The 26976-nt window shown below is 34.4% G+C and overlaps 1 protein-coding gene across 1 annotated transcript; it reads right to left on the minus strand.

Annotated features, from left to right (window-relative positions):
- Nucleotides 1–1422: 1422 nt before the first annotated feature.
- On the minus strand, nt 1423–25697 carry LOC118196620 (uncharacterized). The gene is made up of 2 exons (XM_035368091.2): nt 25315–25697; nt 1423–2115 (listed from the first exon to the last, which is right to left on the minus strand). Exons 1-2 carry the CDS (start codon nt 25518–25520, stop codon nt 1497–1499), a joined length of 825 nt encoding a protein of 274 aa, XP_035223982.1. The 5' UTR covers nt 25521–25697; the 3' UTR covers nt 1423–1496.
- Nucleotides 25698–26976: the final 1279 nt, after the last annotated feature.

Raw genomic sequence — 26976 nt, forward strand, 5'->3', positions numbered from 1 at the left:
TGATCAGCAGGTCTCTCTCTACATAAGGAGCAGTGGTGACAGTAGCCAGTCTTTTATTATAAATTATTCTGATTATGATTTTACTTCTCATTTTAAACTATGACGCTTGACACAAAATCTACCTGCTATTTACTAAACCTCTAGATTGAGCAAGTAATGACACATAAAAAAAAAATCAACATGAAACTAACTATTAGTAAAATGTGAATAAAATGTTACTTATGTTCTTTCAAATATACTGAACTACTGTAAGTCTAAAATATTTAATGCTGTTTGATAAATTTCATAAAGTATATTTTATGCTCAAACTAATTAATAATTATGTTAATTAAGTTATGTTTAATTATAATGCATCCCACTTATGGATCTATATTGTTTTTTGCGTGGTATTACAAAAGTGAAGTTCAGGCACAGATAATATTTTAAGTGAATTTATTAATTTGCTATTTGCTCCATAGGTCCTTAATTTTTTCAGTAATGGTCCTTAAAAGTACTTAATTTCCATGTGTAGAAATGTGTACGAACCCTGTACTCAATTTAATTCATATGTATGAATCAATTCCAATGCTATTATCCTGCCCCCTCTCATCCCCTAATTAGTCCTAAGCAGTTGGCAAGATTTTAGGAAAGTTTGAATATCGTCTACAGAACTGATTGATGGACCCGATTTACTTTACTGAGCAAATTAACAGTTGATTCTGTAAAGTAGTAGCTGTTTTATAGTTCACAGAAAGCTCTTGTTGGAAGCTGGCCAGGAATAGTGTAATATTTGTTTACAAGCTAATTGTGTACTACTGAGTGAGTGAATGCCTGATTCTCTAAATGAGAGTGGGTCTTTTAGAATTTGCACACTGAGAACTCTTGATGGAAAAAGGAAAGGACAGTTTAATTACCATTTTAGGGAAGAAAAGTTTATTCTCCCTTTTCAAGTGAATTAAATTTGTATCATTTCTCAACTATTCCAAAATTTTTATTTTAGAATTTTGTTAGTTCTATGTAAAAGAAAGTTTTAGGGAACCTGAAAACTGTATTTAAAAGAAATCAGTTCAGGGACGTAGCATTTGATTCAGTTCTTCCAATCCCACTGCTCATTCTGTTCATTCCTCTCTTTGGAGACCTGTTAGCGAGAATATAGAGAATAGCTTCATCTTCGCTAACAGCTCTCAAATCATTCCTCATTCCCAATTTTTTTTTCAAGGTAATTGTTAATGAGCCAATAAAAAACTGATTCAGTTCAATTAAATAACTATTCTGATCTGATCCCATCAAACAGCGGTTTTAAAATAATAACAGTTAAAAGCAATAAAAAAATATTGATGGCAATTACAAGTAGAAAGTTTGTTTCTGAAGTGTCTCCCAGCAATAGTTTTTTCAAAGAAATAATCATTATTTGTTTTGGATATTAATAAACAGCAGAACATATATAGTATTTTGAAATTTATTGACTTCATCAGTTCACTTTTTAAGAACTATTGTAAATGATATTATTAGTAGTATTAATTAGAAACAGATGGATTAAAAATTACTTCTGGAAAAGTGGCAATAATCCGAGTTGGTGCTCCACTTGCTTTGCCCATCTTCATAGGCATTACGTATAGTGTAGCCCCATAGATAGGAAGTTCTTCCATGTTAGCTACATTCTCCAAGCCGAATTTGCCATTTCCAAGGAGGATGATATGAGACATATAATCTTGTGAAATTCCGCGATCGAAAGAATATGTATCGATACCAACTCCCTTAATATTTCGATTATCAATCAACCACTGTGAGGCTGCTGGAGCGAATCCTGGATATCGCAAACTATTGATATCATTATTAGGTGAACCAGAATAAGCTGTTAGATTCTGCCATTTAAGACCCCAACCGGACCTCAGTAGCACAATTGTTCCATTTAAACTTTGTCCTGTAATGGATTCCCAGTTTACAAGATCATCCACATTCAGTTCTGCATCTGGATCCTGGTTTGCTCGTTCGGTGATGTCGATGACAGCTGCTGGAACAATTAAGCTGGTCAAAGGGATCTCGTCTATGTTCAAACCCCCTTGCGCAAAGTGAGATGGAGCATCCATGTGTGTGCCAGCATGGCTTGCTGATTCGTATTCTTCCATTTGCAACCTGAAAGAAATATTAACTGGGAACAATATTTTTTCTAACTTATATTAGTAGTAATTATCGTGGATAATTCATGCATGCAGTATGTGTTTATATTTTTAAAAAATAAGTATTTTTACATTAATTTTTAGAACGATTAAGTATTTGTTGAAATTTACTGTATATTTTTTTTTAATGCTATTTTATCGTTGTATTCCTCTTTTATCAACAAAAGTCAGCAGAGTTTCTACAAGAGTCGTTGCTGTCTGGAGACTAATGTAATTGACAGTATCTTCTTCACTTGTGCTTTTAGTGTCATTCTGTGACATTTAAAAGAATATCTGCATCACTAAAGGATTGAAAGCCTGGCTCCATTGAATCGAACCATTCTTCAATGATTTCCCGATCGACATTTTCAGTTTTTGTGGAATATGATTTCAGTTATTACTTCAACTTCTTCACAATTAGATAAATCTCTGACTCCTGTATTAGGAAGAATCTTTCTTCCTGATCGAATCGATGTTATTTGGATTTAATTTGTATTACTTTTGCACATAATGTTGAGTGCGTGCCTGGGTACTGTGACGCGCATGGATAATCAAGGGTACCCTCCTTTGTTTTTCTTTCTTTCCTCCTTGGTTAACTAATGTCACTTTTTGTGTTTTATAAAGTATAACTGGCTTATACAAGTAAGTCATAAAATAAATAGGCAAATGTATAATAGCACTGCTGGGGGGGGAGTAAAAATAGTTGTGAAATCGGTAATCTAAATTGAGAAAGAAATTGTAAAAAGCAGAAATTGTTTCATTTAAACCATAAAGTTCAGAAAAAATTGGTGGCAAAGATACAGTCAGGTGTGTCAGACTGCTGGACATTATGAAAACACTCAAGAGGAACGTGATTAACATTTTCATTGCTACTACCACAACTATATAAAGCGCTTTAAGTAACTCTTTTAAATTGAAGGCTCTCCAAATGCCCAAACATTGGCTGGACGACTGAATAATTTCCTACTTGGTGCTTTCCCCCATCACATTACTGCATTGCTCATTGTTTTTATGTGTTGTTAAATGATACGTCATTCTTTTGAAGTGACTAAAAGTAGTTCTATTATTTTAATGCACTATCTCTTTCCTTTGTTTACTGTCAATGTTTAGCTTTTGATGCCCAAAGTTGCAATCCCATCCCAAGGGGGAACTTCACACAGGGTGAAAGCGTCCAAGAAAGAAGGTCTCGCTTTACTTAAGTAGGTTATTGTTAGTGCTGTAGTATTCAATTTGTCATAGGGGGAAGGAAAAGCATTCCAGGGGAAATTCGTAGACACGGGCGTTTTCGATGTTTGGGGAAAAGAGATTTTGCCCTCTCTTGATGCGAAAGGAATTCACCCTTTCAAGACTAACAGGACAATACATCCCAAGAAAGATTTTGTTTTTGGTCTTGAAAGGGTTAATAGTGCCATGTCCAATCAAAAATTGAGTAATTTAAATTCTATTAAAAATGATCAATTTTTATTCTATGAAAACCATAGAAAAATTAACTTTTGGTACATTGTGCTTTTAATGAGGCTAGATATTCTCATTTCTAAATACAGATAGCATCATTTCTCTAAAAACTCTTCCAGTGAGAAACAGAAATACGGAAATTTAAATCAGTATGAAGTTTCATGGCTAGCTTTGCTAGATCATCACCTCTCTTGTTTCTAGAATTTCCACCAACATAAACAGAATTAATGTCCATATCAAGGTCTTATTATGTAACCTGAACTACAAGTACAAGTTTCTCTGAGACACTACTTTTTCTGTAGTAATTGAAACGAAAAAAGAGAATCACTACATATTAAAATGTGCATATATCTCAAACTAGTGCAAGAATTTTGAATCCATTTCACAACAAGGTTTAAGCATAATAAATGAGCTTGAAAAACGGAGATCTCATCACTATTTTAATACTGTTCGAAGTCTGTGTCTTGTTTATCTTCATAAACAACAAAAGGTCAAATTTATCATCCATCTTACTTAAATTTGTAAAACAATATTAAGCAGTTTAAATATCTCTGAGTGTCAAATTGTACAGATGAAAGTATATTAAATATATAATTTTTTTAGAATAGGCGAAACATGAGATGTGATGTGGTGAAATCACATAATGCAATATTACATATGTAAAAACAGGCTTTCAGACTTTTTCTAATTCTGTCCTAAATTTAGAAATAACCTGGCAAGAGTGAATTAAAAAAAAAGTGACTTTAAAATTTCAGTTTAATAATACCTCTAAAGAGTTTACTGTTGCAAATTTAAAAACTGCAGTCTTAAAAATTTAGATTGCATTATACTTTGTAAAGGCTTTATCATTAAAAAATAATTTTTCTTATTTTTCGATATTGTTAACATTAAAAATTTTTTTTACAATTAAAAATATCAAAAAATTTTACTGCTAAAATTTTCAAAAACATTTTTGAAAAGTTTAAAACTATGAAGCATTGAAAAATTTTAAAAAGTGTTACCCTTATTACATAACAACTGGTATTAAAAACATCTTTTATTACTGGTTAGAACAAAACTAAATGTTAATGAAAATTATTCGTTAGATACATTGCAATTAAATTAATTTTAATACATATTATTATTTTAAGATTAATTTACTTGAGCATTCCTTACAGGGGCATAAAACTAATATGGATAAGAATACAGAGGGTGTTTATACAATTTTTTCAGAACTATTTCGGAGTTTACTTACCAAGCAGCACTGAAACGTTCAGAGGGCTTGTCATTTGCTCTATGATGTTGTTATGTGTATTAAGAACATTCTACAAGACGTGATTAACTGGTGCATATTGAAAGTGTGTTCTTAGAACATACAGCTTTGGTACTTTTCAAAACATTCCCTGCAGATGTTATGATGCATGTTCTACACAGCATATTAAAGTGGTGTGTGTTACAACCAAATTCTTAGAACATGCATAGTTGGTACTTTTGGAAACATTCCGAGCAGGTGCTATAAAGTACATTCTACATGACGTGTTAAAACCATATTCTTAGAATGTAAAATACTAATGCTTTTCAAAGTGTTCTCAGCAGATTCCATAAAGTATGCTCTAGAAGATGTGTAAAGTTGTGCATATTACAAATGTGTTCTTGGAACATGCATTAAAACATTGACACTGATACTTCTTGAAATGTTCCAAACGTGCTTTGTAAAAATAAAACACTCTACATGATATGATAAAGCCATGTATGTTACAGTGGTGTTCTTAGGCCATGGGCCATACATTTTAAAGTACAATATTGATACATTTTGAAATGTTCCCAGCATTCTTTGTAAGGTATGTGTTGCTGATGTTGCATTTAGAACAATTACCAACAAATAGTAGAACAAGTAGCCAACAAATTATTCAGTTTGAACTATGTTATTCAATATATATATTTTTTTTAACCTTGGAAATAGTTATAGGAAACATTATTATGAAAGCGATTTTATTTGTATATAATATGTCATAAATAAAAAAGTATTTATTACAAAAATGGCATAAAATAATATTCAAAAATTGTATAGTGTATATTTCCCAAAATATTTAAAATTTCATGTTTTTTTATTTCTTTTTCAAACGAAATGGTTTCCATATGATATGTTTAAATTTCAAGTTAATCTTACGTACAGTACCGGATATTTTTTAAGGATAAAATTAAAAATTGGCTCATTAAGAAGCAGCTGGAGCGAAAATTTTTACTCATTGAAGATTGTAAACCAAAATGTAGCAGAGCTATTTTACAAATTATAGTCAAAAATTTGTGATTTATTTATTTTGTGTTAATAAGTCCTTTTTGAAATTACAGAAAGAAAAAATTTCATTGTTAATGACTGTTACTGAATTATAATCATGTGATAGATTCTTTGTAAGAGCGCCTCTATGACGACTACTGAGGGTTCCAGATTGTTCGGTCTTCTGCAGAGGTTTAGAGAAGTTATGTTTAATACTAGTACAGTAGAAATCCGCAAAGCTTGGGACCAGAGGTTGTGTGGATTTCGGGACAGAAAAGATAAATCATGATATTTAGACTAAAAGTCAAAATAAATAAGGCGTATTAGATACGTTTAATTAAATTATTGTATACATTATTACAATAATTTATTATATGCATTAAGTTATTATTACATATGTAAATTGATTATATTATATTATTCATTTACATTAGGCTCCTCTGTTTTTAAATCAGCATTAATCTGCTTTCCCTTTTCTCTCGGGAGCAGTCCTGAAATTGGTACCCAATCATGGGGCCGCTGCCGAAACCACTCGTACGAGGTTTGCCGATTTCGCCTCGTGTAACGATTTCCGGTGTTAGAATCACTGTTGCTGTAAAATTTTAACAGCTTTTCTTTATTTTTCCATATATCATACACGGTCCGTGTTGCAATTCCATACGATTCTGCTATAAACTGAGGAGTAGCACCTGCAAAATCATGATGAGTGCATTTTTTATCTGCACTAAACAATCTCATGAAATAACAAAACTCAGAAAGTACAACAATGTGAATCGTGTACTTGAAGGAAGAGTTAAGTGAATCATCTGCTTTTTACCTCTATGCAGACTGGAGGAAAAAAAAAACTTATCATGATGTCAATAATTTGGTATTTCCATTATGACTCATTTTATTTCGTAATTATAATGTCATTATCCGGTAAGTATTTGTTCTTCAATTTTCGTACTCCCTGTTGCGGTTTCCGAAACCTATAAACTGAATGTTTATATTTTGAGAGGCAACGCGGATTTTCAGTATTTGACTGTATTAATTTATAGTTTCAGAAATATCGCTTTCAGAAGAGATCATCTTAGGTGGTCATTCCGAGAATGCTAAGTAACTTTACTGCCATTTTTCATAAAAATGAAATCATCATTACTAAATATTAAGTAGAAAAAATACACATAAGGTAAAATAAGTACTGTTTATTTCGGTGTAATGTAGAAAGTTCCACAGAACTGTATTCTTTCGCGGCATTTCGATCTGGGCATATTTTTCTATCAAACATGGAGACATTTTGATTTTTCAATGGCACATGCAGTTTTCAATCTGAAGATCAATTCCTTCTGTATAGATAGATTTACTGTTGTAACGTTAAGTTCAGTTTTTAATTCTTATATGTTTATTTGTGTAATTTGTCTGCTATCTACACTGGTGTGCAAAAATTAAGGACGAGACGGTTTTTTCAATATAACTTTGTACAAAAGCTTTCCAAATCAACACATTTAATACCGTAAGATCCCCAATACGTAAGGACATGAGTAATGTAAGCAACACTTACTAAAAGAGAAATCAGAGGGATAAAAAGGAGCTTCATTGAAAAAGTAGCATGGAGTGCAATGCGACTGAAGGCCGAAACATCCCTGTGATGGGTGTCCAGCAAGAAACATCCGGTCTTTAATAGGGGATATGATCTCCCCTGACTGCTAGGCAGGTTTCACAGCGTCTGCCCATGCTGAGAATGAGGGTGTCAATGAGTTGTTGAGGCATTGCTGCCCATTCATCTTGCAGCGCCAATCGAAGCTCCGGAATCGTTACTGGTGGTAAGGTACGAGCTGCCAAGCGTCTGCCTAGAAAATCCCATACATGCTCGATGGGATTGAGATCCCGAGATCGTGCCGGCCAATCCATACGTTCAATATCCTCACTCTCTAAGAGCTGTTCGGCAGCTACTATGCGATGACATGGTGCATTGTCGTCCATGAAAAGAAAATGCGGACCCATAGCGCCTCTAAAAAGATGCACATATGGAAGAAGAATCTCGTTACAATAACAGGTCCTGTTGAATGAACCTGCGTTGAAGATGTGAAGGTCTGTACGACTACCAAGCATGATGCCTCCCCAAACGAGAACACTGCCACCTCCATACCTGTCCCTTTCAATGATAATCGAGGGATGATTGCGGCTTCCCCGCTCTCTCCAGATGAGTATGCGATGAGAATCGCTACTCAGACTGAATCTGCTCTCATCTAAAGTACTCGTCCCCATTCATTGTCTCTCCAATTCCGGTGTTCCCGGCACCACAGAGAACGCCTTCTCCAATGGGCAGGCGTTAGAGGTACACACCGTACAGGGCGTCGTGCAAACAGACCACCACCATGCAGTCTTCTGGCCACGTTAAAACGCGATGTTGGTCGTCCAGTCGCCTGTGTCGTGTGTCTAGCGATGTCTCCCGCTGTCTGCCGCCTATTTCTTCTGGCTTGTAAGGCAATATACCGGTCATCTGCGGGTGTGGTTCCTCGTGGACGACCACTACTAAACCCCCGGATAGCTGTTCCTGTAGTTTGAAATTGTCTCCAAAGTCGTGAAACGATGCTGTGAGCAATTCCGAACTCTGCAGCCACACTTGTCACACTGCGGCCTTCCTCCAACTTCCCATTGATTCGACCTCGGGTAAAAGCATCCAGATGTCGTCTAACAGATTGATTATTCGGCATTTCTCGCTGAGGCAGCAACTCGGTGTGATTTTAACTGCTATACGGCGTGCAATCGTTTTGCCAGGAATACTGATCTCACACCAACAACATGCTTTATACTACTCAGACACTCCCCCATTACGTCTACCTGCATATCAGCGCATGTGCTACCGTACATCACCTTACTTAATCTCCTGATTGGTCTTTCTGTCCGCTCTGCCTCTTTGTTCAGCTGCTATGCTAATTTTTCGACTTCGTCCTTAATTTTTGCACACCAGTGTAAGTTAAGTCTCGAGTTTGTGTTGCTATATAAATTTTTGCCTATTTGGTTAAAGTTTTAGCCAAAGGGCGTTAGCCCAGAAGGGCTGTTAATTTCGTTTTGGCATTTCGTGTTGAAAATTTTAACTGTCTGGTCACTTTTCAAAAAGGGCCGAGCGTTAAAGTTGCTGAACACTGGTATTACGGTTCGAGGTTTGAATCCTGCGAATCGGCTGGCCGCATGGGCATTTTCGTGGTTTTCCCCATGTGTAATGTGTATGCGAGCCAGTTTCCCTTAGAAAGTCCTCCATGAAGGCATTTCTCCCCTTAGGCAGATAGCCCTCAAGGCTTTGCCATAAACACACACTTTTCAAACTGTTGCCACCAAATATTACAGCCCATTATTATATTTAAAGACATTAAATAGTGAAGAATCTGCATAAATGTATATAAGTTACTCGTATTGTGACAAAACGGCGTTACCTAGAGCCAACTATTTTTAATGCAGTAAGTTTCCTATTCATCTGGAAGCCCAAATTTGGAATTTAGAGTTTTTTTTATTATCTGTATCACACTTGAATTTTTGATTAACAAACTGAATGATTTCAAAGCAAGCAATAGCAACACTACGAAAAAAGCATTTTTATCTCCAGCGCACGAGACTCTCTATTAGAAATTCTAAAGATAGGATCGTTTCAAAGTTATTTTGCGATATTCCTGTTAAACTGAATTATATGGTTTAAATGCGAAGAACATGATATTTAATAAATATTTTGTAAAACTTTAATGAATTTTTTATTAACAAACGCAACGATTTCAAAGCGAGCAATAGCAACACTACGAAAAAAAGCATTTTTATCTCCAGCGCACAAGACTCCATCAGAAATTCTAAAGATATGATCATTTAAAAATTATTTTGCGATATTCCTGTTGAACTGAATTTTATGGTTTAAATGCGAAGAACATGATATTTAATAAAGGTAATTTGGGTGTAATAGAAAAATCTGAAAGCTGTCGTATTTTTAGTGCAGAGGGGCAATTTGTCTTGAAAGACTTAATTTCGTTTTAGGATTTTGCCTTGAAAAATATAAACGTCGACTAACTTTTCAATTTGTTGCCACCAAATATTAGAGCCCTGCATTATATTTAAAGAAATTAAATAATGAAGAATCTGCATGTTTGTATGTTTCTTGCATTGTGATAAAACAATGGTACCTAGAGCCATCCAATTTTGAATAACGTACGTTTCCACTCTAATATGGGCATCTGCAAGCCCAAATTTGGAATTTGAAATTTGTTTTGGTACAGATTTCATATTTTGTAACACTTCAATGAACTTTTGATTAAAAAACTAAAGGATTTCAAAGCGAGAATGGCAACACTGTACGGGGGGGGGATTTATCTCCAGCGCACAAGACTGTGTCGGAAATTCTAAAGATATGTTCATTTTAAAATTGTTCTGTGATATGGCTGTTGAACTGAATTTTATGGTTTGAGTACGTAGAACATGATATTTAATAAATAAAGGTAACACACAAAATGTTAAAAAAAAAGCCCCTTTGGACGTAATTTAAAATCTGAAACTTTTCGGATTTAAATTACTTAATCCTTTTTTTTGTAAAAAATGACTGACCACCCATTTACCATAACTTTGATGAAAACATTAGGAATGAGGAGTGAACTAAAAACAGTTAACAAGGATGGTGCAAGAGCTAAAAGAATCGAACCAAGTAGTACGTAGAACATGATATTTAATAAATAAAGGTAACACACAAAACGTTAAAAAAATGGCCCTTTTGGACGTAATTTAAGATTTGAAACCTTTCACATTTTTTTCCCGTTTAATTATTATTATTAGTCCAAAGGGGTTTTGTCACTAAAGGATTATTGTTTTCGTTTTGCAATTTTGCGTCGGTACCCTATAAATGGCGTATCACTTTTCAAATCGTTGCCACCAAATACTATCGCCCTATATTATATTTGAAGAAATTAAATAATGAAGAATCTGGATAAACGTATGTATAATTATGTTTCTTGCATTGTGATAAAACAATGGTACCTAGAGCCATCCAATTTTGAATGATGTAATCCTACTGCGAATATGGGCATCTGAAAGCACGAATTTGAAATTTGGAATTTGTTTTATTATCGATTTCATATTTTGTAAAACTTTAAAGCATTTTTGATTAACAAACTCAATGATTTAAAAGCAAGCAATGGCAACACTCTATGGGGGGGCCTTTTTATCTGCAGCGCTCGGAACAGTTTTTCGGAACCGAAATTCTAAAGATATGCTCATTTTAAAATTATTTGTTGTGACGTTGTTGTTAAACTGAATTTTATGGTTTAAGTGCAAAGAACATGATATTTAATAAATAAAGGTAACACACAAAACGATAAGAAAAAACACACCTTTGAGCAAATGTTTTTTTTTTTTTTTTTATTTTTATTTTTTTATTATTATTATTATTATTATTATTATTATTATTATTATTATTAGTCCAAAAGAGCAATTTACCCAGAAGGACTATTAATTTCGTTTTGGCATTTCGCATTGATTTACTTTCTAAATTGTTGCCACCAAAAAGTAGAGCCCTGTATTATGTATAAATAAATTAAATAATGAGTCTGCATAAATGTATGTATGTTTCTCGCACTGTGATAAAACAACGGTACCTAGAGCCATTAAATTTTGAATAATGTACATTTCCACTTGAATTTGGAATTTGAATTTTGTTTTATTATGTATTTTATGTTTTGTACAGCGTGCGAGACTGTGTATCGGAAATTCTAAAGATATGCTCATTTTAAAATTATTTTGTGATATTGGTGTTGAATTGAATTTTATGATGTGCGAAGAACATGATCTTTAAAGGTAACACACAAAACGATACAAAAACGGCCCTTTGGGCGTAATGGGTAAAATCTAAAAGCTTTCGGATTTTATTCTTTTTTAACAGCCAAATGTGCGTTAGCCTAAAAGGGTCTTTTGTCTCCAAACAGCATTTTGTGGCGTTTCATTATAAACTGAGAATCCCTTTTAAAGTTGTTGCCGCCAACTATTATCGCCCTATATAATATTTAAAGAAATTAATAAATAATCTGCATGAATGTATGTATGTTTCTCGTATTGTGAAAAGACAACGGTAGCCATCAAATTCTGAATAACGTAATCCTCCACCCGAACATGTTCACATGGACGCCTGAATTTTGAATTTTTTTACTACCTATTTCATATTTTGTAGAGCTTTAACGAATTTTTGATTAGGGAACGATTTAAACGCGAGCAATGGCAACACTTGCGGAAAAAACATTTTTTATCTCCAGTGCGAGAAACTCTATCGGAAACTTTAAAGATATGCTGTTCTGAAATATTTCGTGATATTGCTATTGTTTTGAATTTTATGCGATTTAAGTGCGAAGAACATTATATTTAATTAATAAAGATAACACATAAAGCATTTAAATAAATAATCCATTGGGCATAATATAAAATCTGAAAGCTTTAAGATTTTATTTCTCTCCCCCCCCCCCAATTGTGGGCACTAGCCATTATTAGGCGTTTGCCACTACTAAGGCCTGAAGCGATGGTTTAAAAAATATAGAGTAGATAGTAAAGCAAATTCAAAATTTAAGATTCGGGTTTGCAGGCACCCCTGTTCGGGTGGAGGATTACGTTATTCAAAATTTGATGGCTCTAGGTATCGCTTTTTTCACAGTGCGAGAAACATTCATGCAGATTCTTCATTTAAATATTGTTGCGTTCTGTACGGGTACGTGAATTTGGAGTGATTAACGACAACACTTAATTAAGAATGAAAAACACAATTTTTGAGCCAGTATTACTCAGGACAGCTCCAAAAACATGTTTACAGGCGTCGAGAAGCACACTGAAACAATCAGCAACACAATCCCCAAGCTATACGGTGAAAACAGCTTCACGGCAAAGCACCAGAGTATAGTTCCCGTCTCTGTTTGGTCGTTCTCAGCACTCAACGTACTCTCGACGCTGCAACTGGCAATTCACTCGGCAATAACCGCTAGAGTACAGCTCTCTACTCGATATCGTTATTCCCGGAGCTCAGCACACTCGAGATACACAGTATAGTTATAGACACTCTCGCGATTCGCTCGTCGAGCAACTGAACACTAGACAGACGATCAACTCGATAGACTGCTACTCCGCCTACAGGCAGGGTTTATATACCTTTTGGTCTGCCTTCTAAAACATTCTGGGCCAAACTGGTAAGAATTTGTTCTAAGAGCTTCTCCATCCGTCTGTGGCATATCACCGACTTTGTTGCCAATTGGGTGATTTCGCGCCAAATCTGGCAGCCTTGCCTCTCCTTGCTATTTTATAGCAGCCCTAAACCCGCCTTGCGGAGAAACTATCTTACCGCAGCTGAACACTTCATAACAATATAATACAGGGCGATAATACTTGGTGGCAACAATCTGAAAAGTGATACAATCGTTTATAGTGATTCGAAGCAAAATGCCGTTTCGAGACAGAATAGCCCTTCTGCTAAAGAGGTATTAGCCCGGCTAATACCTCTTTGGGCTAAAAAATCTGATGCGTACGCCACGACTTCTTCCTACGGACTGTTAAAGTTATACACAGTTTTTGCTGCACTTAATTTAAACTTACTTCCTTGAACTATTCTATCTTCAGTAACTGATCCCTCAAGGCAAGTTAAAAATGACATAAAAAATTGCGAATTTTGAAATTAAATATCCCATTTTGTCGTACGGGAGTCAAACATGCAGTTCATGATTAGTTACATCTGTTGAAAATTTCATGTTTCTGCAGGGATGGCGCAAATGCCACTTGTGCAGAACTGCCATGTGCACAAGTATCACATCACCATCAATTTTTGCTGTGGTGTGAAACTTTTTGTGTTTTATGTTCTATGTTAAGTAGAAAATTTTCTAAATTATAGGGGGCCAAAGGATTATATATAGATTTCGTATTTTTCATAAAGATCTACTTTAAATATAAAAATATGGATCTTTGAACTACTAAGTGCACTACATATAGTGAATTAGAACTACTACTACATATAGTGAATTAGAGTTTCAGAAAGCAGCGCCTCCTTTTACTTTGCATCTCTTGAAGACCATCATTAAAACAGAATGAATAGTATGGACAAAATGAGACGAAAGTGTAAGTCAAGTGGCCGCAACCAGTCGACGAATAAAGTGAGTTTCTGGTGGAAGATTCAAATCGGTGAACTGAAGAGTCTAGGATAAGTAAAAAATGTTAAGAATGGAGAATTTCAAATGGATACTTGTGCTTTTCTCTGGGAAATGGAGAACATCTTAGAAAGTTGATGCAGTTGTTGGATGAGTGAGAACTGAATAGAAGAAATTTCTGCCAAGTTTTTTAATGTAATCTTGAATTGTGTCTACTTTGAGATCACGGTGGATATACGATTTTGGAAGCATTTAAAACACTTCTATAACCGGAAATGTGTGGCAATGGTTTCGAAAATAAAGGCTAGGTTGTAACGATGTTAAGTTTATTTTATTTTAAAACTTTACTATCACTTCATATTTTCCACTTCCAGCCAGAATTAAATGTGTTAACTTGTTTATGCAAATTGTACTTGCTTACGCCCAAGTATTAAAGTTGTGGCTTTTTGCCAAGAACAAGAGAGAGAGAGGGAAAGTGAGCCGCCTTGCCACTGTATTCCGCACGAGTTTTCAATCAGCTGCTGTCCGCGTTTAAGACCAGAGGTTTAGTCCTCGTGATAGTTAATACATATTGTAGTTTCTGCAGTTTGCGTACTAACATACGTAATTTTTGAAAAAGCCAGTCTTCGGTAGTTGTGTAAACTATTCACAGTAAGCTCCCTTATTTAAAATTTTACTTGGTAGTTTTATATTTTTACGTTTAGACCACAAGTGGTTGGTCTCTGTATCCCGAAGTTTGGGAGCACATGTGATCTTATAGAGTATAAAGGAACATCTATTTTGAACATTGCTTTAGTAAGCTCCCTGTTCCCATTCAGGACAAATAATGTTCAGGAAACAGATAAAAAGGAAAACAAGTCCTGATAAGGTACATAATGTAACACGAAAGGCTTTCATAGTGAGAAGCATCGCTGGAAAAATAGGGTTACACACAGGTAAGTTCATTTAACATTAAGGGTTTGGCGAAATAGCGCCAAGGTGGCGATGGTTTTTACGACTGATTTTTTGTTGGCCATATTTGGTGAAAAATCGCTAATTACTTGACGATATTTTGGTCCCATCTCTATCTAACTGTAAACGCCTTTATGTAACTGTAACTGTGTATGCCTTCCAGCTTTTTCGTACTGGATTTTACTATCCTCTGAAATACGAAATTGCCCCCCTTTTTATATACCTTTCATTCGCACCTAAGCTTGATTTTTCGCCCATCGGTGCAGAAAGATTTAGCGGGTGCAATACAAGACGCCTGTCTACTTTGTCTGTCTGTCGGTCTATGGAAGACCGGAGAGAGTATCAATTTTCAGTTTAATTCAGAGTATTAGGAGATTACTGTGTAAGCTTACACATTTGAGGCTTTTTGTATGGCCTAGTGTTCAACGTTCTTCGTAGTTTGAAGTGGTATCTACTGATTGTGCTCTGTGATGCTGAGAAAACTTGTACCAGTTCTTTTGTGTATAATTTTGCAGAACTGCGAAGTGTTTCTTTTGGAAAAATAAATTTCATTAAGCTTTCATCTGTTCTAAGTGCATTCAATCCATTATGAGATAACAATTTTTGTTCTCAGCAGTGGGACTGAATGCTGTTGACAAGAGCAATGGCTGGGCAACTAAGACAACTAGTGATAGCCTTTGCTATATTTAAAGAAGACCAAGAAGCGGGTAAGAAAAGATAGAAAGGGCCATAAAGTATACGAAAAAAGGCCAACAACAGATGAAAGCAGGTCAAGACCAAAAAAGAAGGGGTCCATAAAAAGATTGAAGCAGGTCGAGAAGAATGAAATTACTGCTGCAACAGAAAACAAATTCGAGGCTACGGAAGGCAGAATAGACATGTTCAAAATAAAGTTGAAGAAATGGGAATAGTTGTTTCTGCTGTCGCCAAGGAAGCTGACAAATAAAGATACCATAGTGACAGCTGAAACAATTTTGACGTCTTTAAATTCTTACCTACGTAGATAAAATTCAAAGCAGTTTTTCTAACGAGTGAGATACTGTGTTGATGTAATGAAACTCAAAGTGAATCATTAATTTACTTTACTTAACTGGATCTTTCTTGTGTTCTAAGCCGGCGCCACAGACGACGCAACATGTATAGTCGCACCGGCGGCAGCGTTTACAGGCGACAAAATTTCCAGAACTTATAGAAGTAATATACCGCCGTTTTAAGGCATATGCAGCAAAAATCTACTCGTAAGGGCTATACAAAAACTCTTGATAAAGACACCCAAACACTATAGGCCTGAACTCCAGTGGGTACCTGCCCACACCAGAATACTGGGTAATGCGATTGCAGATGCAACAGCCAAAAGAGCAGCAACTGACTCCCACGTTCGCACACTTGATGTGCATCCCCCGGGCTCGTTCTTAAAAGCCAAACTCGAGAGAAAATTATTGTAGCGTTAGCAACATCTGTGGGAGACAGAGACCACTGGCAGAAGAGTTTACAGATTTTTCCCAAAAGTCTGCGCGCCTTCTAAAAAGTGGCTCTCCTTGCTTCACCAAGTTTCTAACAGGGGATGCTCCTTTCATGACTTACTGCGTCGCTTCAGACGACGCGAAAACGACCATTGCTCATGCGGGATGGCAGGAGATCCGGACTACTATGTGTTCGTTTGCAGAGAGACCACCGAATATCATCTTAAACAGCCAGTAGCGGACCACATCCATGCATGGGCCGAAGCTACTTCGAAAAAGTGCTATGCATTGAAACGCATATGAGATTGCGTTAATATTGCACGTAAAATCTGACAGGACGGAGTAATTCTCAGCTACCATCCTCGTCACCAGCACATCCCCCATATGTTTTGTACTTGTAGTTAATTTATTTTAAGTTAGCTTTTTCTATTTATACTTATTTTCCTGAACTGTGAACCTTGAATTATGTATTTTGCCTTATTTTATGTATTATTTTTACTGATTTATCAATCAGTCTGTTAATTGCTGATATATTGCTCAGTACTCATTTATTCTTCACCTTGTGAAATGCCTATAGTAACCATCTATCTATAGCTCTGTAAATATGCAACTGAAATTGTTCTCCTCACCCGCAATGCACCCTTCTTCCATCACTGCACCACTGACACGCCCAGCATATGTTTGCACCCTTCCCCAGCACTCGTCTTGAGCACTTGAGTTTTGAAGAGGCATATGCAAGCAGAATTTATTTGTGGCAAAATTTTTACCTCCTTGTACGAAGTAAAGGAAGTATTGTAATAGCCAAAAATTTGGTTTCAATATTTCTACTGATATATCCATTTTGACTGATCGCAAATTCATCGTGATTGTTTTTTTTTTTTTTAGTGACATCACGCAAATTATGTTTGCAGAATAAGCAACTCTTATTCCAAACTGGATTGTAAAGTGGATTCAAAATGAATTCTGCACATATGTACATTCATATATATAACTCGCACAACTCAGAAACGATTAGCCGTAGAACGTTGAAATTTTGTAAGGGGAGTGCTATAACAATTACTTATGCATCTCCCTTTTTAATCCAATCAGCAGTGTATATACTATATATTTATATGTAAAATGTAAAAAAAATACGATGGCTTTGTTTTACACAAACAAGCAACCCCTTATTAATTTTCCGCAATTTCAGGATCTTCCTCCTAGACCAGTACTTTGGAGAACATTCTGGCATGTTATGTAATCACAGCATTCGCGGCATTTTTCGTGAAACTGCTTTCTGCCATAGCTGCTATAAGACCTTGCGCTGCTTCGTCCCTTCTTCTTCCCTTTGTTAGAAAGATTATGACTTCGAAAGCTTAAATTTAACCTTAAATATAATACCCGGAATTTTTCGTGATTTCAAAACTTCCTAAAATAATTTTTGCAAGTAAAATTAGAGTTCCTATGCAAAAACAAGCAATTCGGCCAGCGGGCAAGAAGGCAGTTTTTTTTTTCTGCACAAAACTGAAAGTTTACTATTAGTCCCACTCGGCAAAAAGACTCTGAAGGTGCAGAAACTAACTTAATTCAATATTCTGCTACGTTTCAAATGTATACAAATATGGCTGCTATGGTAACAAAAAATAGGCTCAGCTGCACTTAAACAACTTTTAAATTCTTGATAATTCTACAACTATTATATGCAGATGAACTAAAGTCATAAAAACCTTTATCGGAAGGTAAGAACAGCATAATTCAATCATTTTAAAAGCAAAAAATGCAAAATTCACCAACATAAAAGAATAAAAAATTCGAGCTCACTGAGCTGAGTAACAGAGCGAGTATATATTGTTGCGTTTTTTTCTGATACCAGTTGTTACGTTATTTTCTTCCTTCACGTTCGTATGGCGTTCGTAGATTTGGAGTGAATAACGACAGCACTTAATGAAGTATCGAAACACACTTTATTTACCAATATTCTCAGGATAGCTCCAAAATCACTTTTACAGTCATTGAAGATCTCCTATAAACACGCTGAAAGTCAGCGACACAGCCTCCAGGTTATCAGGCTATAACGGTGGAGACAACTTCACTGCAAAGCACCAGAGTACAGTTCCCGACTCTGCTCGGTCGTTCTCGGAACTCCACGTACTCTCGAGAGTCTCCCAGCTACAACTCGCAATGCACTCGACAACACACAGAGCACAGCTCCCGACTTTTCGGTTCAGTCACTCCCGGAGCTCAACACGCTCTCTCGACGATGCACTAACTGCAATACACTAAGAGACTCCTTCGGTGCACTCGACGACCCACTCGGCACTCGCTGCCCGGCTTGCAACTCGATCGACTCCGCACGGACTGACTAACTCGAGACTAACTATCTCGCACTCTCGACGAGGCACACACTCTGACTGCAGACCAGCAGGGTTTATATAACTTTCGGCTTGTGTTCGAGAACATTCTGGGCTAAACCGATAAGAATTCATTCCAGAAGGTTCTCCATCCGTTCATAGCATATCGCCAATTTTGTAGCCAAATGGGTGATTTCTCGCCAAAGGTAGCAATCCTGCTTTCTTTGCTATTTTATGGCAACTTTAAAACTGCTTTGCTGGGAAGCCATCTTACCGCGCCTGTACATTTCGTAACAATATATATATATATATATACTTTTGGAATTGCAACCTAATTTCAACGTTTTGAGGCTACTTGTTTTTGAGTTAATCGAGATACATGTGTACGTGCAGACGTCATGAAAAAAATCTCCTGTGAATCCATTTTTAAATCCTTTTTGCAACCCGTTTTGTGAAAAAGAGTCATTTATTCTGTCCTTACATACAGATGTCACTCAAAAATATCGTTTAACACGCATTCGATAGTAGTCAAAATGGATATTTTCGTTAAAATATTATACCCGGAATTTTTCATGATCACAATACTTATTTTACTTCGTACAATTAAGTAATAAAAAGTAACAGAAATCTGAAAGGTTCAGATTATAACGATCGCCCAAAAGAATTTGTTAAGTTTGTTTACGCTCTCACGAGTTCGCAATCTAACAGTCTGCTGTCGCACTCACTTCTGCTAGCTTTATTATTAAGCACCATTTTCTTTGCACTTACGCCACATTCTATTCAACAGCCAAATTACGCCACATATGATTCAGCAGCAAAATTACGAAAATTTTAAAAGCAGCATATGTTTAGAATTGCCAAAGCAATGTTAAATCATCCAATGCAATGCTGCATATGATGCGATGTTGGCATAAGTTTTTCTTTTTTCTTTTAATCTTTTTTCAGTTCATCATATCAACGTTGAGTTTTCTTAGCAAGATGGCTTACAATTTTTTTTTTTTTTTTCGTCCTTTTATTATTAACGTTCCGTGTGTCAACTTCTTAGATATTACATTCTTCGCACTTACATCCCTGAAAATTTCCGACAGTCAGGCTCGCGATGAAAACATTTTATTCCGTATAGTGTTGCCACTACTCGCTTTCAAATCGTTGATTTGTTAATAAAAAATTCATTAAAGTTTTAGAAAATATGAAATCTAAAATTCAAAATTCGGGCTTCCAAGTGCACATGTTCGAAAAGACAGCATCATCCAAAATTTTATTAAATTAAACTTTTTTTCACAGTGCGAAGAACATACATGCATATATGCAAAGTCTTCATTATTTAATTTCTTTATAAATAATATAGGGCGATAGTATTTGGTGGCAAGAATTTGAAAAGTGATTCGCCGTTTATAGTGGACGATGCAAAATCTCGTTTCGAGACTATTAATCCATTTGGGCTAATAAATTTCATATTTTTAATAGCATTATTTCAAAATGATAATAATTTGTTTACCATGGGTTTTGCTAACCCCAGGCGTATTTCTTTGTTTTCTTGTTGACGAAGAATTTTGTTCTTGCTGATTGCTTTATTGTATCCATATGACGCTTAATGACGCTTCTAACCACGGAGGAAGAAATAGAAGGAGACGCTTTCCTTTCACCACGGCTGTCGCAATGCTGCCGAGCTTTGATAGTCCAAAGGTGTATATGACACTTCTGTTAACATCTAGAGCAGATTACCTTTAGAGTGTTACTTTTGCACATTACAATTCCGCACAAATCGAAACACAGAAACAGTTCGGCGCAGAGAAATATTGCTGAATGGGTAGTAGCAGTTTGTACAGTTTAGTGGCATTTCCGCACAAATCACACCTTGGTTATCATCCGAAAACTTGCAATAGCGACTTAATTTTAAGAATTTCTTTTATTAAATTCTAAGCTACTAGGCTACAAAAGTATAGATTTTTAGCAAAATGCTTACGAGAAAAGCATGATAAATAACTCATGGTACTTTTAATATGTCAAAATATCGCCAAAATATAACACACTTTAAAGCTCAATCCTTATAACTAACTGGTATTAAGTGTGAAAATTTGTATATGCTTTTTTCGATGCCCTGGATAGTCTATTTGCTACTTTTAGGTTCCAAACTAAGAAGATGGATGCCTTCATAGAGGACTTAACTAAGGAAACCTGACCTCTTTGAGTATGTATTAAAAATAATTGTAATAATATTTTTTTTAAATTATAATAATGATTATAATAATAATCATTATTATAATTAAAATAACATACTTTGTATGTATAATAATAATTAATAATGTAATCTTTGAGTATGTATTAATAATAATAATAAATGATGACTTTCGTCATCCATGTAGGCAAGGATAAAATGAAAAATCAAAACCAAAAGTAAAACCAAATATTGTGAATTGCTAAAGAGAAATTTAAACAAGTTTAAACAAGTGGAATTTTGATTTTGTTTCCCTTTTACCCTTGCCTACATGGATGACGAAACACGAATTGGATAATTGAAGAGTTAGGTTTGGAGGCAACTTTCCGTTGATAAATCCGTCTCCTGCCTGCTCAACAATTATTCACTTATGCATTTTTATAAATTTTTAGGATAAAAAAATATATTGGAATTATATATTCATAGATTTTGATACTTGCACTTGATTTACATATGCTCTCATAATTTAAATGATATTGTAGATTAGTTCGCAGCAATAATTAATCACTTATTTGTAATTCAATTTCATTTAAAATTTAATTTAAATTTGCTTTTTACGAATAGAGAATGTTTGTTTAATTCAAATTTCATTCCTTGCAGCAATGGCGCAAGAGAATCATTGAAATTTAATTTAACTTTACTATATTCTTTTGAAACAATTTTGTTTGTACTTAGCAGCTTTTAGCGCTAATTACCTAGTTTGTTTCTCTGATAATTTTTTTCAAAATGAAACTTTCAAGTTCTAATAGTTTGGTTTTCTTTAGAGAATGTATGTTAAATTTAAATATTATGAAATTAAAATATACTTTGTAGAGTGACTATGATTTTTGATTTAAAGGAAGCTGAAACTCATGTCATATTTGAGAAATTATTTCAGAAAGAGGCTCTATAGATAAAAAAGAAATAATGCGCGATTTTAATATTAAAAATACTATAAATTTTGATTTTAATTTCTGTAATGGTTAACTGAATAAAATCTAATTACCTTAAAATTTCTTTCTAATGTAATTAGGGAAAACTTGTGAAAACATATCATTCAAATTAAAACTCTTGTGAGCACCGGAAAAGTTTAAAATTTAAATCCGTTCAGAAGGAAATGTTATTTAAAAAATGAATTCTTTCACGTAATTATGATTCTGAAATACTGTAAAAAGAAAATATATACATTTATGCTTATATTTACGATGTAATTACAAAATGTTTATCTCTGAACATGTCAAATCCTATAGATCTTATTGCCATTGAAATGTTTCCGAAAGTCTGTCCTCTCATTCCTTCTTTGCCCACCAGCGGCCGAGGGGTAAAGTCGCTGAACTCTGGTAGTTCGGTCCGAGGTTCGAATCCCGCGAACGGGCTCGCTACATGGGCGTTTTCGTGGTTTTCCCGTGTGTAACATGTATACGAGCCAGTTTCCCTTAGAAAGTCCTCCACGAAGGCATCCCTAGCCTTAGGCAGATAGCTCTCTAGGCTTTGATATAATCACACACTCATTCCTTCTTTCATGCTTGTAACAGTTTCAGGATTAATTTGTTTTGCAAACCGTTCTTCTAAACTTTAGTTTTTGAGTTTGGTTTGAATTTTTAGTAGGATAAATCTTCGATTCCTGTGTGTTAGCTTAGAATGTGGTTCAAACCTCAGTGCATTTTCAACAGTTTCAAACAATTTCATCATGAATTTTAATACATTAAAGACAACTGAACGCTTTACATCAAGGATGTTTTAATCTTTTGAATGATTTTATTACCTTTACATGCGTGAATGATTAGAACAGAATTTTCGTTAATTTGTAGCGTCTTCCCAAGTTCATTTCAGATATGGAAGTGATGGTATATTTTGCTAAACAACCAATAATTTCCAAATGCAGACGCTAACTCTTGTGATGTATTTTTATTTAAAATAAAAATATACAGTGGTGGCCAAAATTGGGGACACTTTTGGAAATTTTTATGTTTTTGAACTTTGTATGCTTACAGAAAATGTAACGTTTCGCAAAATGCAAACTTGTATATATCATTTTAAAGAGAATTTATTACTGAATTCAATACAAAACACAAAATTCAATTATTTGCAATACAAAAAACGTTATATGTACTTTAATATAAATTAAAAAACACAGCTATGAAGTGGTTTGTAATGTCTAGCTTTCCTGGCCAATCACTGTTCTTGTTCTGAGAACCAATCAAATGTTAGCAACTGCCAGTAGAAGCTGACATTATGTTTACACTTGAAACAATTCATTATTTTGCTTTATTCTGTGGAAGGAGGACCTGTTTCTTATACACTGCAATTACAAGTAGGAATTTTTGTAAAAATTTTTAATATTTAGTCAAGAAGCAATGACATCAAATAAAAGAGTAGATTGGACACCTAGAAAGGGATGTAATATTATTGTGGTACGAGAAAGTGGTCTTTCCTATGCTGAAATTGCAAGACAGATGGGTGGTTCAGTGACTACATCTGGAGTCCGAAAGTTTTGTTTACGATATCAGGAGACAAATTCAATAAAAAACAAAGAAGGAAAAGGTCGAAAAAAGTGCACCACATGTATTGATGACAGAAGAATAAAAGTACTGTGTCTCCAAGATAGAAAAATGTCATCAGCGGCCATCAGAAGTGATCTGAATGATGCTGGTGTTTCTGTCAGTTCAAGAACAATCAGGAGAAGATTAACAGATGTTGGACTGAGAGGTAGAATTCCACGAAAAAAACCTTATCTTAATTTTCAGCAACGAAAAAAAAAAGACTACAGTGCGCAAAGGAACACATTAATTGGACAGATGATCAGTGGTCACAAGTTATATGGAGCGATGAAACTAAGATATCGTTATTCGGTAGTGATGGGCGAAAATATGTAAGACGTAGAATAAGAGAAGAGCTACATCCTGACTGCACTCAAGCAACTATGAAGAACCCAGTTAATGTTATGATTTGGTCATGCATGTCAGCAGATGGTATTGGTCGCCTTCTTGTCATCAAAGGGACACTGAATGCCAGAAAATACATTGACACTATTCTAGAACCAAAACTTCTACCTTCCATCAGAGATCTCTTTCCCAACAATGCTTCGTTTATTTTTCAGCAGGATTCTGCTCCTTGCGACACGGCCAAAATATCGAAAGAGTGGTTTCGTACAAAGAGCATTAAATTGTTGTCATGGCCAGGAAAAAGTCCTGACCTCAATCCTATCGAAAATTTGTGGCACCGTTTGAAAACTCTTGTCCGAATGAGGCGCCCATCAAATAAAAGGGAACTAATTGAGGCTATAATTGTTTACTGGCATCATGTAATAACGAAAGAAGAGTTTAAAACTCTTGTCAGCTCAATGAAACGTCGATGTAAAGCTGTAATCAAAAATAAAGGGTACCCTACTAAGTACTGATAACTTACTGCAATCATCACTATCTAATGTATATCGATAACTATTATCGTTTAACTTTTTTGTATTGCAAATAATTGAATTTTGTGTTTTGTATTGAATTCAGTAATAAATTCTCTTTAAAATGATATATACAAGTTTGCATTTTGTGAAACGTAACGTTTTCTATAAGCATACAAAGTTCAAAAACATAAAAATTTCCAAAAATGTCCACAATTTTGGCCACCACTGTATGACAATGCACATCGTTATGTCAACAAAACTTTCGAGTTTTCGAAGTATTATGAGAGTTACTGAATAGTAATTTTGGAATAAAATATTTTACTGCAAAGAATATTTCGATGATATTTATTTTGTAACGAGCAATTCTTTGAATACAGAATAATAATATAGTAGGGAAAATTTGGAATCAATGTTACATTATTTAGTAGAATATCTATGCAAATAAATTTCAAAAATAGAAATAGGAACTACTGTATATAAAAGATAAATTTGAAAGAATAATCTAAAATGATACTAAAACTGTATAATTTATTAAAATTTAACAAACATTCTATTCGTAAAAAGCAAATTTAAAGTTAATTAAATTTGTAATTCAATTTCATTTAAAATTTAATTAACTTTAAATTCGCTCTTTACGAATAGAATGTTTGTTAAATTCAAATTTCATTCCTTGAACAACGGCGCAGGATAATTATTTAAATTTATTTTTATTTAATTTTAAATTTAAATTAAATTAAATTTAACTTTACTATATTCGTTTGAAACAATTTTGTTTGTATAATTTATTATATAGATTCTTTATTCTACATGCACTTTTGAAAGGAAAAAATTGCTTTTTTCCATTTGTAATGTAAGATAAATAGCAACTAGGTTGGTAAATTTCAAAAGAAAAAGCTCAGATTTCAAGTACAAATCGAGGAATAACATAGTATCTTTAGATGACAATTAAATTTATATTAGAATTAGGAATATTTATAAATATAAATATGCAACATACCAAAATCCGCCTGGATGTGTTCCATTCATTGTAACTGTCATTTCAAATCTTCTATGCATAGGATGATTGATTGTTGTTTCATCAAAGACATATGACATATCCACCATACGCCTGGCAATGGGAGCTGCATTTGATACCAGAAAGTAATAAAAAGATAAAACAATGACAAACATCACTATAACATTTAATTTCTGCTTTTTATACATTTCTGAAATTTCAGCAGACAATTCCGTAAAAAATTACACCTTTAAAACCTTGAAAATAAGTGAGAAAAATTTCAGAACTTTAAAAGTTTCAGCAAATCATGAACTCGATAGTAACTGAATTTCCTGAAATTGCTAACTCCAATTCTGTATCCAAGTCGAGTTACGAATAAAGCTTGTTACAGTATAACGAATAAACTAAATCGATAAGAATCCTTTATTTATGTTTAAAGATGATATCTTATCGATAAGAGTTTTAGCGTGAAACTAAAATGTATACAAACCAGAAATCAATGACTTCATCCGTCAGATATGAAGGCACTTCAAATGTATTTCAATATTCTTTTTAAAGCACAGCATCTCAATAATAAGCTGGCATTCTGTGATAACGTCACTTTTTCAGCACTCAAATTATGTCTAAATTTTATAACTTCGAAAATAGGTCAGTATGGTGACTAATACTTTAACAAGCACCATTCGAACAGACAGCAATGATGTGCATTCGCTATCTAATTAGAACAGCATAGCACTTTATGATAATACAATTTTACTAGGTTGAACAAACACGAGCAATAAAATATAGTCTAAGAATGTTATCATTGTATAAAAGAGTTTTTGAATTATAGTTTTAGAATATACGTAATTAAATCTAAATTTTTTAACTCTATTACCCACCTTATTTTTTTAACTTTAGCAAATCTTGTAATGCCGCATTATGTGTTCCATCTTGATATGATATTTACCGGATAAAAAAATAGTCTTAATTTTTCTCTGCCATTTGAGTCATTTTAATAATTTATGCACAATTTGCACTGGCAACCTGAAGAATGAAAATGATGTCTTAGATTGAATGTTTTTATTTATTAATTTTCTCTTCCCATAAAAAAAAAAATCATTCAAAGTACTGTAACGTTTTGAAGCATTTAACGAAAATAGCTTGGCTAGCTACCATTTCTCCTCTTTATTTCATCTTCCCCCCGCCTAGATTCCTATCTTTTAAGTTACAGCTAAAGTTGAGGAACTTTAAGAACTAGTAAGCGAATCATTGCTTTAGTTCAGTAGACAGAGAACAGATACTCAGGAAGGGTTAAATACCCTTTATTATTCCAAATAAAGTTTAACTGTCGACTCCTTTTTGGAGTTTACAATACAGCCTCCACTCGGTTTTAACTCAGGAAACTAATGAATGAAACTTTAGTAAGCTAAAACGATATAGCCGAAGCTATCAAAATTCTAACAGAGTTGGCCCCTTAACGCTAACTAACGGCGAAGCTATTAAGGGCCTAACGTACGGGTGATTATAAAAATAGGTTTAGAGAGAGTATAGCCAAGAGGCTAACGCGCGCTGCATAGAATCTCTGGCTTTCTCTTCCTCATTTGCATTTGATCGTGATTCTGAAAATACGGTCTGGCTGGAAGTTGTAAACTGAAATTCAGAAAGGACACGAAAGTAACTTTA

This window comes from Stegodyphus dumicola, chromosome 11 (assembly GCF_044657685.1).
Source record: "Stegodyphus dumicola isolate Sdum_Otavi_A_Nest chromosome 11, ASM4465768v1".
Taxonomy (NCBI): Eukaryota; Metazoa; Arthropoda; class Arachnida; order Araneae; family Eresidae; genus Stegodyphus; species Stegodyphus dumicola.